Source organism: Pseudorasbora parva, chromosome 4 (assembly GCF_024679245.1).
Source record: "Pseudorasbora parva isolate DD20220531a chromosome 4, ASM2467924v1, whole genome shotgun sequence".
Lineage (NCBI taxonomy): Eukaryota > Metazoa > Chordata > Actinopteri > Cypriniformes > Gobionidae > Pseudorasbora > Pseudorasbora parva.
Genome location: NC_090175.1, coordinates 20,041,951 through 20,060,928, shown reverse-complemented (window position 1 = coordinate 20,060,928; position 18,978 = coordinate 20,041,951). Strand labels below are relative to the sequence as shown.

Sequence of the window (18,978 nt, the reverse complement as noted above, 5' to 3'; positions counted from 1 at the left end):
AAACTTGATGGACATGTGACAACTGGTAAATGCAAACACGTCTTTTTATTGCAGACGCCGGTTTTTGCACTATATTCTGTTTTCAAAGTACCGTTCTGTATGTTACAGAGCTGTTATCAAAGTTTCAATGATTTTTCAACATAATTGTGCTTGCATTGTGCTCATGACTGTAAATATGGCTGAAGGGGGGGGGGGGGGTGGGGGGAATCGAATAAATACAAAGATAGTGTCACAAATGAGCTCATTCTCAGCTGATCGTGTTTTATTTGTAAAAAAAACTTTTTTTTCATTTTTTTTAAGTTGAATGAAAAATGTTCCATTATTCATCAATCTCATAAATAGATACAGAGGCACTTAGACATTTACAAATGTAACAGATATGATGGTTTACCAGGTACATTGTGTAACAATATACTCTGACACATATATACACACAAATCTGACTTTCACTGAAACTGCAACATCAAATCTGTGACTTTCCATAAAGGCCCAATTTTCCAGCTTGTGCAACTCCTTTAATTCCCATCGAGACAATTCTTATCTCAAACTGCTGCTGCTGCTGGCCTGAGCTCCAGTCATGCCTGGGTGATCTGGACTATGGCGATTCTGAAAAACAGACAATAATATAATAATAATATTAATAATAATATATTGTATAAATGTTTTATTGGACGATATCAGGTGTAGTTTTGACTAAATTATTAATGTATGAACAAATAAAAAAAATGGCACTACAGTTCAAAAGTTGAGGCTCAATAAGTAAAAAAAAAAAAAAGATTAATACTTTGATTCAGAAAAAGACACCATAAATTGATAAAAAGTTACGGTAAAGTAATTTATAATGTTACAAAATATTTATATTTCAAATCCTGTTCTGATAAACTTTATGTTTGTTTTCACAAAAAAAATTAAGAAACTGCCAGAAGTTTCTTAAGCACCAAATCTGCATGTTAGAATGATTTCTGAAGGACCATGTGACTAAAGATCATGTGACAATGGAGTAATGACACTGAAAATTCAGCTTTGCCATCACAGGGATAAGTTACAGTTATTTAAAATTGCAATAATATTTCACAATATTACTGATTTTACTGTATTTTTGACTGTAACATTTGAATGTTAGCCTAGAAATCTAGACGCACCCTAGCGGCAGCTAATTTAATCTGCCCGCGAGTGTCGTCTAGCAACTCTCAATACCCTTCTGAGCTGTATTCCCCTAACTCTTGCCGGGCCAATCAGATCGTGTATAGAGTCGGTGGGCGGGGCCATAATGACGACGGCCGAGTTGCGTTTGCGTGCTTCCAGTAAACACAGAAACTGGCAAACGGCGGTCTTTCGAATCAGCTTTGACTGCGACTCTGGAAGACTTGGAGTTAAGCTTTTCTCTGAGAAAAGAACAAAGAACGGCACTGAAGTCATTCTTAAGAAGGGAAGATGTGTTCGGGGTTTTGCCGACCGGATACGGCGAATGTTTAATCTATCAACAAGCTCTGTTTCACCTTCGTCGCTCTGGTTGGTTATAGCGCTATCCTATCGCATGCAGAGGGAGTTTGAAAGACAACCGTTTATCCCGCCCCTCGGATTGAGCCCTGTCTATGGTGAGTTTCCAGACCAAACATCTTGATGTGGGTCTGGCTTGTCAGGCTATTTGAATGTAGGAGAACTATAAAATAAGTCCTTTTGTAACATGTATTTTTATGCAAGGTGTATAACAACTCCAGTTAACCTTCTTTTTCTTCTTATCTTTCTTCTTTTTCTTTCTGTCTGGATCATCGTCCTTCTTTTTCTTCTTCTTCTTATGGTCTGAATCTGATGGAGTTTCTGTGGTAAAGAAGTGAGATTAACAATCCATATGTAAGAAAGCACATGTTCATCTCTTTGTGTGTTTTGTGTGGGACAGTCACCTGGTGGTAAGGGATCCTGAGGCCGATGATGTTTATGTTTGTGTTTGTTCTTCTTCTTCGGCGGTTGAATGTGCATCAGTCTGTATTGTTCTGGCAACTTTGGCAGAAGAGAGAGACATATAAAACATGCATGCAAAACAGCAATATATGAATGACTCACATAACCATTCGCTACCAATACTAAAACAGATATAGACAAACCACGCACACGCACACTTACAGGGCCAGTGTGTAGCCTGAAGCCGGTGAGCATGACCCCAGTGAGAGGACTGAAAGAGTTGTTGCACACTGGCGGCTTCTCAATGAGAGAGCGCAGAGAGCTGTTGTCCTGAATGCCGGGGCTGTCGATCATACCTAGAATCCAGATCCAGAAGGATAAAAAAAACAATGTAGTTTCAACACAGGATACTACTGGACTACTGTTTCTTTTTCGCTACTGGAATATTTTTCTAGAACTGCTCTAGAATCAAGAAAATATGGTGAAAATATGCATACGCACCAGGAAGCTCTGGAAGAAAATTGCTGAGTTTCTCCTTCACCTTCTTTCCGCAGAACTTGTTATAAGCATGCTCCAGGTTGTAGTGTGTGATGAGATTAGTGTGTCCCGTCAGCTCATTCTCCACTGTCAAGAAGATATGAGGGGGTTAACAGGTTCACAGAGGTGATCAAAACCGCTCTATTGACTCCAAATGTACCACCACCATTACAGGTTTTACTCTGGTAACTTTGCAAAATACCCTAGATCACTAGTTCTCAGCTTTTTTTTGTCTTGAAGGTGAACGTTTTTCTTTTGGTACATCTGCTGTAATGACAATGTTTTGTTTTCAAGTGTCAAAACATTACAATATATACTTCAAATACTCATATTTAAAACAATTAAATGTCAGAATCCCAGAAGTTTTAAGTGCTGAATATTCTTCACGGTTCTATGGAAAAAAATATAAAATGGGAGAGGAAAAAAAAATGATATGGCTGCATTCAAAATTGAGTACTTGTAACAAGAGAAATTATACACAATGTTTATTTATTAGTAAATGTCATTTAAATGGCATTTTAGATTATATTAATTTGCATGACCTTTACAGGTCAAGAAATCACACTTTTAAAATGAGGCGTTCTCATATATCCAGGTTTTTCAAGACAGTGGGAATCCTGTTGTCCGGTTGCTGAGGGCTTAAATATAAGAAATATATTGTTTTTTGTTGTTTTGGCTTATTTTCAAGCTTGCGTTTTCTTACTTTAAGTAATCTTGGAAGTTTGCTGAGGCCCCCTATAGTGGGCCTTGGACCCCTGGATGAAAACCAGTGATCTAGATACAGTGACTAATATTATTACAAAAAACATAATTTAATATGCAATATATGTTAATTCTCCCAGCTGCTAACTATTGTTACGAGGGTCTTGCATGATTACATATATTTCATACACAACTATATGGTATATCTCATACCATCATAGTTAGTATTTAAAATGGTGAAAGCATTAGCTCCAAGGACTAGATATTATGGTATTATAATTACCGTAAGTAACGTATCTAAACTTGTCACTGAAAGACAATGTCATGTTATTTGGACATGGTACCACGGTATTCTTTGAAGTACTAAATACGATGGTACAAGAATACGATAATCATTCAATACTGGTAACGTTAATCGGTATTACGATACACTCATTGTATAACGTTATTGGCACTGACACAGTAATTTATATCAATGGTATAGCGAAAATTAAAAACACAAAAGAGGCGCTCACTGGGCAGTTCTCGCAGCAGGTAGAAGGGCTCGTTCATCGCGAAGGGTCTTCTGATCGGACCTCCTTCATCCACCATCTGATGCGAGAAACACATCGGGCCCATGCTTTGGGATACCTGAGGCTTCCCAGATCCAAAGCCCAGCGCAGAAGGTCCTGCTGGACCCTGTGACTCAGGCTGACCATACAGCGAGGAGAAGATTTCTGTCATGTTGACAAAACTACCCTTCGATAGTGATGGGACATCTGAAGCGAGGCTCCGGAGCTTGTGTCGAGCAAAAAGGGGCGTTCCAGATGAAGCCCCGATTCGAGGCTTGTATCGTTTCCGTGAAAATCACGTGACGATGACAAACGAGGCCTCGTTTTCTGTTGAATACGTCATTGCTTCATTCTGAGTATCGCTTTCGGATAAAAGTGGTTCGAAACCTCGCGGCTCTTGTGGGGTTTGCAGTAGGCATTTGCATTGGTGTTGAGGTGTTGGTTGTATGTAGTAGCGATATCATTATAAATCATAGCTGTATTATATATTATATTACATTATACTTAGTTTAGTAGATTATTAGAGTAAATTATACATAGTTCAGTAGATTATTAGAGTAAATTAGCCTAGTTGTAATACCTATACTACGTAATTATAATATATATATATATATATATATATATATATATATATATATATATATATATATATATATATATATATATATATATATATATATATATATAGCCTATATTGTATGTGTGTGAGAGCAGACTATATATATATATATATATATATATGTATATGCATGTGAAATGAGAATGTATGTGTGTGAGAGTACCAGAATGAATTATGGCTTGTACGGCGCCTCATATTTTAGTAGTAGGCTAGTGTTATTATATATATATATATATATATATATATATATATATATATATATATATATATATATATATATATATATATATATATATATATTATTGCTATTATTATTATTATTATTAATAATATTATTATAAGACTAGACTGTATTAGGGAAAGCTTTCCCATCCCTGTTGCAGTTTGCTGTTCCACAATTCCAGTCCCATAAGCACTGCACTCACAATAATTTATTTACAATCATTCTGGGCATTCACTGTCATCACTAACCCAAAGAACTACTGAATAGTTGAACACAAAGTTGTGTGTTTGTGTGAGTTGTGTGTACATAGGTTAATACAGGCAGAGTAAAATACTTTATTAATACACAGGCAATAGAAAAAGGGTGTGCCCATACTATGATAATTTGGTTGCTCAGGATGAATAGATTTGTGTGCGATGCATTGCTTTGCACAGCAGGTGTCACTAGGGAGCACACTGTTTCATGAGGCTTCAGGTAAATGAACCTTTTGGTGAACCAATGGGCTGGAAAGCCTCAGTGGTTCAGGAAGCCTCATTTGGCCATCTTTACCCTTCGATGTTGTTATTATTGTGTGGACGTTTGTATGGCATTTACTATTGCTGTGAACGTCTCTGACGTTCTGTTGACAATTGCTTCCGGTTGTTCTTGTACCGTGAGAAAATTTACCGTAATTGATCAAGTACGTGCACGTTCGTATTGTGACCAGTTCCTACATCTGACTAAAATAGACTAAAATATTGCGTCCTAAAATGCATGATATTGTTTAATACGGCACTTTAATTGCATACATAATTATGAACAAGGAGATAAACAATGGAATGTTTGTGTCAGTGACGCATCTTAAAATCGTCGCTTGATATGTTTACGGTAAACGCGACATACTTCCGCTTGTCATTCCCTTTATTTGACATCATGACCAATAAGCGCAGTCGTTTCAGTAAAGTGACCAATCAAATGGTCATCTTTAAAGAGGAGGGTCGATGTTTTCTCTTCGTCCGCAGTGACCTCTGTCCCTTTAAATCGTTTAATTCATTTGCCGACAAATATTGTTTCTCATTGATAGCGGTATTGATGCGGACCCTTTCGTCTCGGATCTCCACAGCAATCGTTTTCTGAGGAAAAAGACAAAGAAAAATGGCATTGTTAACACCTCTGTTCGCGTTTCTGTATCATTTGCCGCAGGTTTACAAATGGCTACTAAAACCATACTACATAGCCTCGTTATTTATGTCTTGCGCGTTCCTGCTTATCCGCAAAACGCCTGGGATCTGTGAACATCTTTCGACGCAGCGCGAGGATGGCAATTCGTGCGATTTTGATTGGGTATGTATAAAGCAGACCTTTGGGTTTCCATGCTGAATGATATTGATAGTGTGAATATATATCTAACCTGCTTCGTAACAAGGGAAACAGGGTAGTGGCCAGCAGTTGATGGTCTATAGAATTTGGGGGTCGCTATTTAGCTGGCACGGGATCAACCCTAAATAATGGTAAAAGAGTTTGGAATACTATGCATATATGAATGATGCATGTGGGGGGAAAACTTGGCAACCTGTCCCACGTGTGGTGCATGTGTATCACTAAATAAACGCACTGTTGTGTTTTGCTTCGACATTTTTTTTATTATTATATTATTTATTAAAGGGAACCTAGAAATATAACACACACACACACACACACACACACACACACACACACACACACACACACACACACACACACACACACACACACACACACACTTTTATAATATACATACCCACACACACGCAAAATAAGAGAGATCATACACATTTTTTTTGTGCTGTCCTGAATTAGATATTTTACATAAAATATGTAAAATACTATATGACATACATATAGTGCACAAGACAAAAAAAGTTTTTATTAATATTACCCCGTTCAAAAAAATTATGAACCAGAAAAATGAGAAATTCTGAAAATTCTTCCGTTTTCCAGCATCTTCTGCATATTTGAACCCTTTCCAGCAGTGACAGTTTGAATTTGGTCATTTTAGTAAATTCTGCTCTTTTGTGGACTATATATTTGTGGAAATGTCTTATTCAGGACAGTATAAAAAAAACAAAAAAACACTTGCATTTTGAATGAAATTATTTTCATTTTCACTCAGATTCTGGAAGAGGTTCGCATGCTTTTTCTTGCAACTGTTTGTATTTTGGCCATATATATTATATAGGACCCACTTTATATTAAGTGTCTTTACCTACTGTTTATGTACATGTAAATGAATTTTAGCCGTTGTTCTGTTCATTTTGTTTTTCAGAGAGAGGTGGAGATCCTGATGTTTCTGAGTGCTATAGTCATGATGAAAAACAGAAGAGCAAGTAAGAGTTTCTCCTCCTTAAACCACCTTTTTCCCCTTTTTTCCCAAAAATGTAATTTCTCCACAGCTTTATTTATTGACATTCAAATTTCAGCAAATAATCTCCATGATGTCAGGAGGCTGAGGTTGAATGTTAAGGTTTTGTTTATACACCAAACGTTTAGACACCTGTGTTCTCAGTGACGGTTGTCCTTGTGTTTGTTGTTAAATCATTGTCCTTTGTCATTCAGTGTTTCTGTTATTCTCTCCCCCTCCTCCATCTCCACTGTTCAACTCGCCGCCTTTCACTATATTCATGTTTTTGTGTGATGAATCAGTGCAATATAATATGTGTTTTCTTTAATCTGTGCTCCCCAGTTACCGTTGAGCAGCACGTGGGAAACATCATCCTCTTTAGTAAAGTGGCCAATGTGATCCTGTTCTTCAGACTAGACATACGTTTGGGGCTTCTCTACTTGACCTTGTGTATTGGTCAGTATTTTTTTTTTTTCGTTTTAAAGTGTCCTTATATTCCTAAATATTAGATAAATGTAGTGTAGCTATCTACCATTTCTATGCATACTGATGTTCTCTTATCACTGATGCAGTTTTCCTGATGATCTGCAAACCTCCTCTGTACATGGGCCCTGAATACATCAAGTACTTCAATGATAAAACTATAGACGTGAGTATGATTTCAGTCACGCTTCATGGCCTTCTGGTCCTAAAGAAAATTTATGTAAGATTGTGGCTAAAGCTGGTACTGCAATCATTCAAATGACTGTAGAGCGGTGTATCCCTCTCCTCCTCCCCCCTGACTCGAGGTTGCCAGATATGCTGCAGGATCCAGCAGGAACGTTTATAGCTGCAGCTGTGGTAACTAGAGCAGAGCTGGCAACCCGGATGCAGAAACACTACTGACTTCATGATTGGTAGATTGGTGAAGGGCGGAGCTTCAGGCCAAAACACAACATGTCAACATCAGTTGAGGGCTGCAACAACAACTTTTAAATGACAATATCCTGGCCGGACTACTGTTGTTAGTGTTAGAAGTATTTGAAATTAACATGATTTCTTAATGTCTAGTGACATATCAGGGCCATTTTATGATTAACTGCAATACATTTCTTACATACAGTTCCTTTAAGACAAAGCAGCTTGTTTTCAAAGTGTATTAACAGAAACTTGGGAGTACTGATTTATTAAATGAATTTACCAGAATTCATTTTGTGATGCCAGAAGTGTTAAGAATGGCATATTCTTCAATAAAAAAATAATAGTTATTGAGGGGGGAAAGACATCTTGTATTTATGTTAAGCATTTTAAATTTAGAGTATTTAGGGATTATTTTAATATAACATTAAGGTGACACTTTATTTTAGGGTTCAGGTCTCGCTAATAACTAGTTACATATTAGCTTGCATAGTACTATGATATTGGTTGTTTATTAGTACTTATAAAGCACATATTATTGCCAATTATTTGCATGACCATATTCTGCATTCCTTAAAAGGGTTAGTTCACCCGAATGAAAATTCTGTCATTAATTACTCACCTTCATGTTGTTCCAAATCCTTGTCCATGTGACTTCGGTGGTTCAACCTTAATTTTATGAAGCAATGAGAATACTTTTTTTGTGTGCAAAAATAATAACTTTATTCAACAATTTAGTTCTAGAATGTGTCCTACGCAGTTTATGTTGTAAATACAGTGTATTAATATTCTCACATCAACAGCATTGGCTGCAGTAGAATTAATTTGAATAATTAATTTTTGGGTGAACAATCCGATTAATCCTACCCAATAGGAACTTAAAAGTTAGAGTTATTAGTTAGAGGAGTTCAAAGCCCATAAATGTTTATTACCATTGCAGCCCAATAGTCTTTGCACATAAGCCATTGGGTGTTTAAATCCAAATTCGAAGTGTGTTTTAACCCAATGTTAATGTTGGTCTATAAGCTCAAATTTCAGCCCCATTCATAGTTGAACTTTAACCGAGCCTGGGGGATATAGTGTGCAAATACGTGTAGTTTGAAACGGTTCGGTTTCTGCTAGTGAGTATAGATGTTTACTTTTCTTTTGTCTTTAGGAGGAGTTGGAGAAGGACCACAGAGTGACCTGGATTGTTGAGTTTTTTGCTAACTGGTCACCGGAATGTCAGTCTTTCGCCTCCGTCTATGCTGATCTGTCTTTGAAGTAAGAACATTGCTCTTGATACGCCACCATTCAAAAGTTTGTATGGTCTTTTACGAAATTCTTACATTTATTGAGGCTCAAGGATGCATTAAATAGATAAAAAGTGACAGTAAAGACATTTGTAATGTAACTAAAGCTTTTATTTCAAATAAATGTTGTTCTTTTGAACTTTCTATTCATCAAAAAATGCTGAATAGTTTCCACATAATATTAAGCAACACAACCATTTTCAAATAAGAAGAAATGTTTTTCAGCTACAAATCAGAATATTGGAATGATTTTCATGTAACTGAAGACTGGAGTAATTCAGCTTTGCCATCCCAGAAATAAATTACATTTTAAAATATATTAAAATAGAGAAGAATTTTTTGACATTGTAATAATATTTCAAAATGTGACTGAGACTTCTTTTAAAATGCATTTTTTTTTTTAAATCTTACCCCAAACTTTTGACCAATAGTTACTGTTACTGTGAATTTAAGTATTATGAATGAAAGTTATTAATTTCTTTCTCACTCAGGTATAACTGTGCTGGGCTCAAATTTGGCAAAGTGGACATCGGTCGTTACAGTGAAGTATCCAAGAAGTAAGTTTCCCTGTTGTGTCTCACTTGTTTCTCGTCATGCTCTGGTACACAGACTGTGACAATATCCTGTGTTTCTTTTTGTCCCCCCTCAGGTACAGGGTTAGCACTTCTCCTCTCTCAAAGCAGCTGCCCTCTCTGGTGCTCTTCCAGGGGGGAAAGGAAGTTATGAGGCGCCCTCAGGTGGACAAGAAGGGACGTGCAGTGTCTTGGACTTTTACAGAGGTGAGGCTTAAAGGTCTAGTGTGTAATATTAGGGAGGATCTATTGACAGAAATGCAGTATCTTATACATAACTTTGCTTTCAAGGGTGTATAAAGACCTTACATAATGAACCATTATGTTTGTATGACCTTAGAATGAGTCATTTCTATATACACCACAGGTCCCCACACGGTGAAATCACCATTTTCCACCGCCATGTTTCTATAGTAGCCCTAAGTTGTCCAGTAGCAATGCGCAACCTCCCTGCTAGATGCCAATAAGATTTACACATTGAACCTTTAAGTGTGAAACAGAAGCTGTCTATTGAATGATAGTCTATTGAACAAATCTAAACAAATGCGAAGAAATGTGTGGAATATGTATTAAATTGTGAATAAAAATAAAATAAAAAACATGCAAACAAGTGATAGCATATGTTAAATTACACAATCAACAACATTAAAGGCCCACTGAAGTGCTTTGGAATGCGCCGCATTATTCAATGTGTTGATGTGATTTCCCCTGAAACGGCTCCAGCTGTTAGCAGCTCCTCCCCTTTTTTGAAACAGCCAATAGTGTTTTGTTAATATACTGTTTGACTAGAGCGGACCTTTCGGTTTGGTAAAGCCAGTTTCCTCTAACACTGTTTATCATCATAATCTCCATATCGCTTTAAAATGCAGCATTCTGTGCAGAATTCAAATGGGTCGATATGTTTGTTGTCTGCGCCGTCTTGCGCATATGATCCGCGCTGTGCTCTCGTGTCTGTAGTCTAAATTTAGACCAGGGCCGTTGGTGTGTGTTCGTGCACTGCTGCGGTGCGTGAAACTAACATGAAAACCGACTTCATTCTCCTCAAATGAAAGCATATTTACACTGAAATCGTTTCCTATCACATATATAGTGTGCTATGTGCCTTTAATCATGTAGAAATTAGTAAATGTTTGTTAACAACTGACCAATTTCAGCAGCAGCTTCATCAGTGTAGGGGGCGGGCTTTAGATTCTAGAGAGCATTTTGATTGGACAAAAGATTTGACGAGAAGGTTAAGAAGGTTTGATGTCATCAAAATCTGAGATTTGTTTTAACGGAAGTGAGAGACTGTAAACTTGCATTAATCTCCTAAATGCAAATGTTGACACTGTTTTGGAACATCTTATTACTGTGTACTGTTTTGGAACAGCTTATTCATAACTTACAGTCTAACAGTCATATTTCGAAACAGAATGAGGTGAGGCTTTGGTGGACTTGATCTACTCCATCTGTTTTGATCATCGTTCTGATTACAGTCTGGATATGGTCTTTGACCTTAATAAAATGAAAAATTAGAATTTTACTTAAAATGTTGTCTTTATTATTATTATTATTATTATTATTATTTTTTATGAAACTTGGCAACATTTAATTGTTGATTAAAAAAAAACTTATGAAGCTAGAATAACTTTAAAAAAATAATTATTTGTTTAACGGCAGAGGGTCTCTTCTTTCTAGGCATTTGACAGGCGTTTAATGTTTAACCAGCAAGGCTTTAAACATATGCAAATAATGAACTTTCTTGATTGTGAATAACTATAGTTTTCAGAGAGTAAAACTCTACCAGTAACGTGTGATGTGACTGTACGTGGCGTTGTTCAGTATGTTCAATCTTAAAAGATGGAGCTCGGTCTGGTGATAGACAGACAATATGCTTTCTATACAACACAGAGAAATGTGGTGTGACTAGTTTTTTTTTTTGTTTATTCCCAGGAAAACATAATCCGAGAGTTTAACCTCAATGAGTTGTATCAGAAGTACAAGAAGCTTGGCAAGACCAAAGGAGAGAAATCCGAAAGGCCCAATGAATCGGTGTTCTCCCCTGTGCCTGAAGAGGAGGAACCGGAGGCTGAGACCATCACTGCGATGGACACAGAAAGCAAGAAGGACAAGTAGAAAGTGCACATTGCTGAAGAGCACCGTCAATCACTATGGGACTGGACCAGATTGTGCTAATGTTCATTATGCGCAGAGAGAGAGAGAGAGTTTGTATGTAGTTATAAGCAGAATGATTGTTGTTTTTTTCTTTTGTATAACATATTAGTTAATTGCAAAATCAGTCCAATAATATAGTAAATCTAATATACATTATTGAAATGTAATAATCATAGATTGTACTGGACACAGTATACACAGACGTCCACATCATTTGGGACATTGATATTCGATCTCTGTCAGCTGTGTTATTTTAATCGAGTTCATCATAATTAAACATTGGACTTCTACCTCTAATATGGTTGATAATTATGAAGTGATCATTAGTAAGGGGTTATTATGTGTTGCATTTGCATCACTATTGGGGAACAAACTATATCTCGGTTTTTTTTTTTACTGTATTGTTAGTCCTCCCATTCCTTTGTCACTCCTAGTATTCTTATAGTATTTTTTTTTTTACTACTTTTGAGACGTTGGTACTACTAGACGGATCTAAAGGGAGGGTGTTTTGTGCAAACAGCTTGTCATTTTACAAATTACAAAAACTAACAGTGAGATCTCAAGATAATATTCAGCAAAATGTGGTTACCTTTTACATTGAGACTCAGTTACACTTATTTTCAGACTGAATACTGCTGTTAAAAGTCTTAAATGTTATATAAGTTTGTATTAATTTTTATTTGTGCTGAATTAAAGCTTTTAACATTTTTTTTGTTATTATTAACTGAGGCACTGAAGAAAGCTGCAGGCAGACTTAATGTTTAAACCTTTTCCAGTCATTGCTGTCACTGTTGGAAACGGTATTTTCAGTTTGTTGTCAATTTCCTTACAAAAAGGAGCAATATTGTTTCGGTGCCCTATTGAATAAACATTTCCTTATTTTCATTAATCTTTAATTAATTGATGCTTGAAAGATGACTGAGTGATTGTGAATGGAAAGTTTTTGTTTTGCCATTCCAATAAAACACTTTGTTCTTCACATCCTGTTTTGTGTAGCTTGTAAATTTGATTCAGTTTCTTCAAATTCAGACTTGACAAAACAACCAGGATGTTTGGACAATGTATCCAAAAGCTGAACCACGCACTTCTAAATCACTCAATTTGAGATGCAATTTAAACATTGCAATGGCATTCTCATACCAAAAATATACATAAAAGCTGCATCTGCAAACAAATAATACTACAATGCATGTGATTCGTCATTTTAATGGGACGTTTCACAACCTGAAAATGTCCAAAAACCTTGTCCTCATTTTGAACTTGTATTTTTGAGACCTCTGTCTATATTTGGTATAGTATATCTCACCGTAAAAAAAGAAATTTCTGTCAGTTAAGATTCACAACACAAATAAGAGCACAGTATTTTTAGCTACAACCATTGTGTGCCCCCAACCAAATGCTTTAACAAGGTAATGAGGTGCCCAAAAATGTGTAGACCATGACTACATTGATTTCACAGATTTGAGACTTTTTGAGTGTGATTTACTAATTAATGGTTCTCTGCTCTGATTGGTCATGTTATCTTTTTTAAATGTCATGGATTTTGAGTACATATATATATATATATGCCTCATGAAGGTCATGAGACCGAAATGTTGCTAATAAAAATGTTCTGATTTTTGCAAGTATTAATAGTGTTCAGGATTTCATATGGTTTGTTTGTTGAGATTTTTGGATCTGGGTATCCTTCGTCCTACACACCTATCTATTATCTACAGGTGTGCGATGATAATTGTGCACTAACAAATTTGAGACTGGACAGAAAAAAAACATCCAAGGACATTAATGGTGTGTACATTTCCAAAGTTTATGTATTAAAACAGCAATGCACGAAGGGTGAATTAAAGCCAAAGGCACAACTGATTTATAAAGAGTTTATTACCAATGCTCACGCACGCACGCACGCACGCACACACATATTCACAACCATGCTCACTCACACTGAACTATACAGTACACGTTCTTTTCCCTCAGTCCATCTTTTGATCCAAAATATTCCTAAAAGTGTATTCATTGGCTTTTGTATCAGCCAGAAAATACCTTCTGTCCCCTGATTGGCCAGCCCTGATCTAAATGTTGATCGATACACCTGACAAGACAAACGCTGATTGAAATGTCACAATCTTTTTGAATGTAATAGGCAAGAATTAAATTATTAAAAATAAAAGGCTTTCACTGATTCATAATGACAGCTAGCTTCATCTGATTGCCCTCCAATCAGAAGACACTGATATGGTTACCCAGCGTTCTGTGGCATCGTGAGCAGAAAGCTTTAAATCCTACATGGCTGGCTAGTTAAGGCCACCAGTGAGATTTGCCTCCCATGTATTAATAAAACATAAAAATAAAAAAAAGATTCATACCAAGAGGCAGACAATCAATTTTTACAGGGAAAAAATTGGAAAAATATATCCCACAGATTGCAGTGTCAAATGCATTTTGATGCTACGAGCAATCCTCTGACTGATCTCTCGCCACTAGAGTGCCACCAGCTCCATTTAAGTCCACACAGAACAAATATCAGCCTTTGTAAAAAAAAAAAATGAAGAAAAAAACATTTTGATCTTATCAATAACCATTTATAAAGTCATATAAAATAACACTTTAAAAAAATTAAATAAAAACATTTCTTCCTTGAATTTCCAAGGCCATTACTCAGAAAACACCAATTTGAAAAGGCTGCTGTCTTTTAAATAATGCATTAGTCCATTTGTTTCTCTTTTCTACCAGTTTGCTTCACTTGTGCTGATTGGATACATTGTCGCATGCCAATCACAGTGGTCTGAAATGGCTACTGAAAGCCACGGGTCCCCTTTCGTAAAAATCAAATTCCACTCTGTGAAAAAAACAAAACAGTGACCATTTTTTCTCTATACAGAACAATTTACACATTTATGCTAGATAAAAAAAGCTTCTTTTTTTTTTCTGAAACATTTTGAAGGCAATCCGGTCCCTTAGCCGTCAAACACCAATACCAGCTCCTTACTGGTGAGAGATTATGTCACGGCTTGAATGACCGCCAATGCTCCTCCTCTTCCTCCTCCTCCTCCACGTCATATCCAACCAAAACCTGCTGGTCAGCATTGATTTCAATTTAGAAAAATGTTCAGAACTTTCCCATGTGCATCAACAAAAGTCTGCCACACATGATTTTCTCTGCTATGATGGTGAAGAAAACGAGTCCCTGGCTCTATTCTTGACAACACCAGTGAAAACAGCCGCTCTCACACAGATATCTCGTAAGTGGTCCCTCCGACGCCCGTCACCTTCTTCACCCCACCTCCAGGCTTGTGGGCGGGGCTCTGAGAAGAGCCAGCACTGGAATATGCCTGACCTGGGCGAGTCGACACGCTGACAGGATGAGAGGGGGACGAGTGGTTGGAAGGTGGTTTCGGCTGCCCGTTTGTCCGGCTATATGACTTCATCTGAATCTCGTCCCTAGGCCAAAGAAAATTAGAGATTTGTTTAGTAATTACTCTTCGAAAGTTTGGAATCATAACGCAATAAATAAAATAAAATAAATTATTACTTTTAAGCAAAAGTCAAAGTGACTTGTTACAAAATATTTATGTTTCAAATAAATGCTTTTGAACTTTAATAAACTTTTAGGATTCTATGATGAATATAAAATGAAACAAAAAAACATTAATAATAATAATAATAACAAAAGATGTTTCGTGTGCTGATATTATGTCCTGAAAAGCTTTGCCATCGCAGGAACAAATTCAATTTTAAAATATAAAAAATAGAAAAACTTTATTTTAAATTGTAATATATCACAATAAATTATATCAAATAAATGCAGCCTTCGTACTGCGTATAAATAGGCTAAGGTTTGTCTCTTATTCAGAAATGCAATAGAGTTAACATATTTTTGCCACAACACTACCGACCCCAAACAATTGAACGGTAGTGTTTTTGAGAGTAAAGTTATGACAAAGTCCTGTAAATAATATGAATAAATAAGGAATCTTGATGTGTAATGTGCTGGTAGAGTGATGTCATATAGAGTTGCATTACAATATAATAACACATAAGAAAGAACTGTGATGATATTTCATATTCTTGTGGCTATGACAAAACTGTATGATGCAGATGTCGGTTAAAAAAGCTCCTGGAATAGGTATCAGTTCAGAAAACAAAGAGTGTAAAAACTGCAGTAAAAATAGTTTAGCTGAGATGACAAATCCAGCCTTGCCTGACAGTAAATTTCATTTTCTCTGCCACACAATTTGGAAAGGAAACATTCTCTCAAGCACTGAAGCACTGCAGGTTTATTATGAGCATCAGCTCTGCTGTCATGATGCAAATGAGATGTAATGAGGAGAGCTCATTGTCTAGGGCCCTTCCAACTAACAAATTAATACATGTCAACTTTAAATATATAACTCCTATGATGGAATATGGTTCATTTTGTTCTCATTCATTCTGAGCAACAGTGTTTCCTGTAAAGATATATTTTGTGCTTCTTAGCAGAGACAAGGTCAATTTTGTTGCCTTTAAAATGCTGACTAATAACTCTAAGCAAAGCAGGCTTTCCAGAGCTCTGTAATGAGCACAGTGATGAAGCTTTCTGTCTGTCTCTGATCTTTCCATTTAGTCATTTTGCCAGTGAAGAATTTGGGCCTGATTATTCTAGTACAGACAATATCCAGTCTATCTTCATAAGTGGCAGCATAATGTCAAGAGACCAAAAACCTTTTCTTATCCTCTTCCCACAAAGCATGCTGTTTCTTCTCATGTTTACCATGACATCTTGCCAAGGCAAGGTACATGATACAAAATAAGTATTACGTGTATTAAGTATTAAGTGTGTGAATGAGAAGAAAATGTGTTATATTGAATGTAGGGCAAGTCAACGTGACTGTGTTAGCAATTAAAAAATAGCTACATAAAAGCAGGCTCTATTTATATAATAACTATAGTTCAAGCTAGGTTTGCCAGGTCTGCAGCTTTTCCCTACACTAAACGTTATTTGTAGCGCATCAACAATTGCAAACAGCACTGTGCTTTGTTACTTCTTAAAAGAAAAACAGCGTCATCTTTCAATTGATCATTTTATCACAAAATTCAAACAATAAAATGGCGTTTTGACACTTCTAAATGTGACGTGACAGATCGTTGCAGTGCCTCAGATCAAGCAGCAGCGCAGAGCGCGAGTCATCTCTTCCACTTTAATACATGTTGTATCTCGATAAACATGCATGAACATCAAACACTACAACTTACTGAAATCTGTATCATGACTCGTGTAATCACTCATTCAGTGTATCATGAAAAATATTGCATATGTGCAATTGAGTTGTATACAAACATTAAATTTTTTATTTGGGTGTAATTAGTCTATATCTGAAAATAAATAGCAGTTTAATATAAAACCTTTGCTGTTAATTTCAACCAATATTATTGTGTACCATATGAGAGAGTTCTCTGTGTCTACAGCATTATTTGGGAGAGATTACAAATGCGGCTGATTAGAGTAGTGAGACTGAAACAAAAAATTGTTTCAACGTGAATTTTGCCATTCACACTTCAATCGAATACCAATCGGATATGCACAAAAATCGGATTTGGACTGACAGTCTGAACGAGGCAAAACAAAAAAACGACTTGAAATAGCTTGAAGATTCAAACGGTTATGAATCAGCGGTTTGATTCATGATTCGGATTGTGTGTCAAACTGCTGAAATCACGTGACATCGTTTGAATCTTTATTTGAGGATTGAAAACAAACAAGGAAGAGAAGACAATGCTGAATAAAGTCGTAGTTTTTGTTATTTTTGGACCAAAATGTATATTCGGTGCTTCAAGAGATTCTAACTAACTAACTGATGTCACATATGGACTACTTTGATGATGTTTTTATTAGCTTTCTGGACATGGACAGTAAAGTGTGCATACACTTGCATTCGCTCTCAGACTAAATAAAAAATATCTTAAACTGTTCCGAAGATGAACGGAGGTCTTAAGGGTGAGGAACGACATTAGAACGACATTATTAATGACATCAATTTCCCTTAGTAACCCTTTAAACCAAAACTGTTTAAAAATTAAAATTCAAACTACAACAAATTAAACACACGACTCTTTCATTAAAAAATAAAAAAACAAAAATAATATGGACAATGGAATTTAAACTGCAATGGCAATTTTATCAAGTTTTTAAATAAATAAAAACTAATAATAAAAATGGAATTTAAAAATTGCACTGGTTAACTGGACATTTACAATCAAATGGTTAAGGAATGTTTAAATTAAGTTAAACTTTACTGATTTTAAAATATAGATTTTTTTTAGGTCATAAAAAAAAAAAAATTTATATATATATATATATATATATATATATATATATATATATATATATATATATATATATATATATATATATATATATATATATATATATATATATATATATATATATATATATATACACACACACACAATATAATAATACATTTAAAAAGTCCCTTAATCATTTAATTACCAATTAACAAATAAACATAAAACATTTTTATGCTGTTTAAGTACTTTGACAATTATGATTCACATACGTTCAACACAGAAACCAAGTTGCAGAAAGCAACAGATGATCACTAATGAGAGCATAAAGCCTTGTTCATACTTTGCCTGGCTCCGCTGCGCAGCGCTCCCTAAATGGACGAGGCATTTATACTTGTCGCGTTCGCTGTTGTGCTATTCTTTGAAACGACAGAGGGTGACTCGGAATAATTATTCTAGAAACCAACAGGAAAAAGCAGCAAGAAGTGGGCTAAATGTACACAAATTATTTTTATTTTAGTACATTAAATAAACCAAAAAACACACTACAAAAGAATTGTGTAAAACTGGGCCTGATATTATTACTTGTGACATGAGAACAAAATATATTAGCAACTAAATTAACAATCTCTTAAATATTTCCTAATTTCTCTCATCATTTTAGTGTCATGATTTATTTACTTATTTGATTAAACATTGATCTTTATTTTAAAGGGCGTTTTTTCTGCCCTTTTTTTCATTTTGTAAATATAAGCACCTAATGTGCAAACTGGGTGCCGGTGTGATGAGACGTCATGCTCAACTAGATTCGCCGAGAACTCGTTAATCTTCAGATGCAGAGCCTGCGTGCTGTTACAAAAAATGCGCTGCACACCGCCAGGGTAAATG

General features: G+C 35.7%; 3 protein-coding genes across 4 annotated transcripts in view; 1 reads left to right on the top strand and 2 right to left on the bottom strand.

Annotated features, from left to right (window-relative positions):
- Window positions 1-241: 241 nt before the first annotated feature.
- Window positions 242-5,217, bottom strand: med19b (mediator complex subunit 19b). Its single transcript, XM_067441232.1, has 7 exons — window positions 5,092-5,217; window positions 3,657-3,886; window positions 2,404-2,526; window positions 2,125-2,258; window positions 1,905-2,001; window positions 1,727-1,821; window positions 242-606 (listed from the first exon to the last, which is right to left on the bottom strand). Exons 2-7 carry the CDS (start codon window positions 3,862-3,864, stop codon window positions 538-540), a joined length of 726 nt encoding a protein of 241 aa, XP_067297333.1. The 5' UTR covers window positions 3,865-3,886; window positions 5,092-5,217; the 3' UTR covers window positions 242-537.
- Window positions 5,218-5,542: 325 nt separating this feature from the next.
- tmx2b (thioredoxin-related transmembrane protein 2b) lies at window positions 5,543-12,787 on the top strand. The gene is made up of 8 exons (XM_067441225.1): window positions 5,543-5,857; window positions 6,819-6,879; window positions 7,236-7,349; window positions 7,466-7,542; window positions 8,947-9,053; window positions 9,574-9,639; window positions 9,732-9,861; window positions 11,587-12,787. Exons 1-8 carry the CDS (start codon window positions 5,669-5,671, stop codon window positions 11,767-11,769), a joined length of 927 nt encoding a protein of 308 aa, XP_067297326.1. The 5' UTR covers window positions 5,543-5,668; the 3' UTR covers window positions 11,770-12,787.
- Window positions 12,788-13,668: 881 nt separating this feature from the next.
- The window catches only part of zdhhc5a (zinc finger DHHC-type palmitoyltransferase 5a), a 42,657-nt gene continuing 37,347 nt past the window's right edge, over window positions 13,669-18,978 (bottom strand). The window contains exon 13 of one of the 2 annotated variants that reach the window (XM_067441203.1): window positions 13,669-15,246. In XM_067441203.1, the coding sequence (XP_067297304.1) occupies window positions 15,033-15,246 (214 nt within the window). In that variant the 3' untranslated portion in view covers window positions 13,669-15,032. The remainder of the gene's footprint in view (window positions 15,247-18,978) is intronic. The other variant, XR_010904727.1, reaches the window with a different exon arrangement.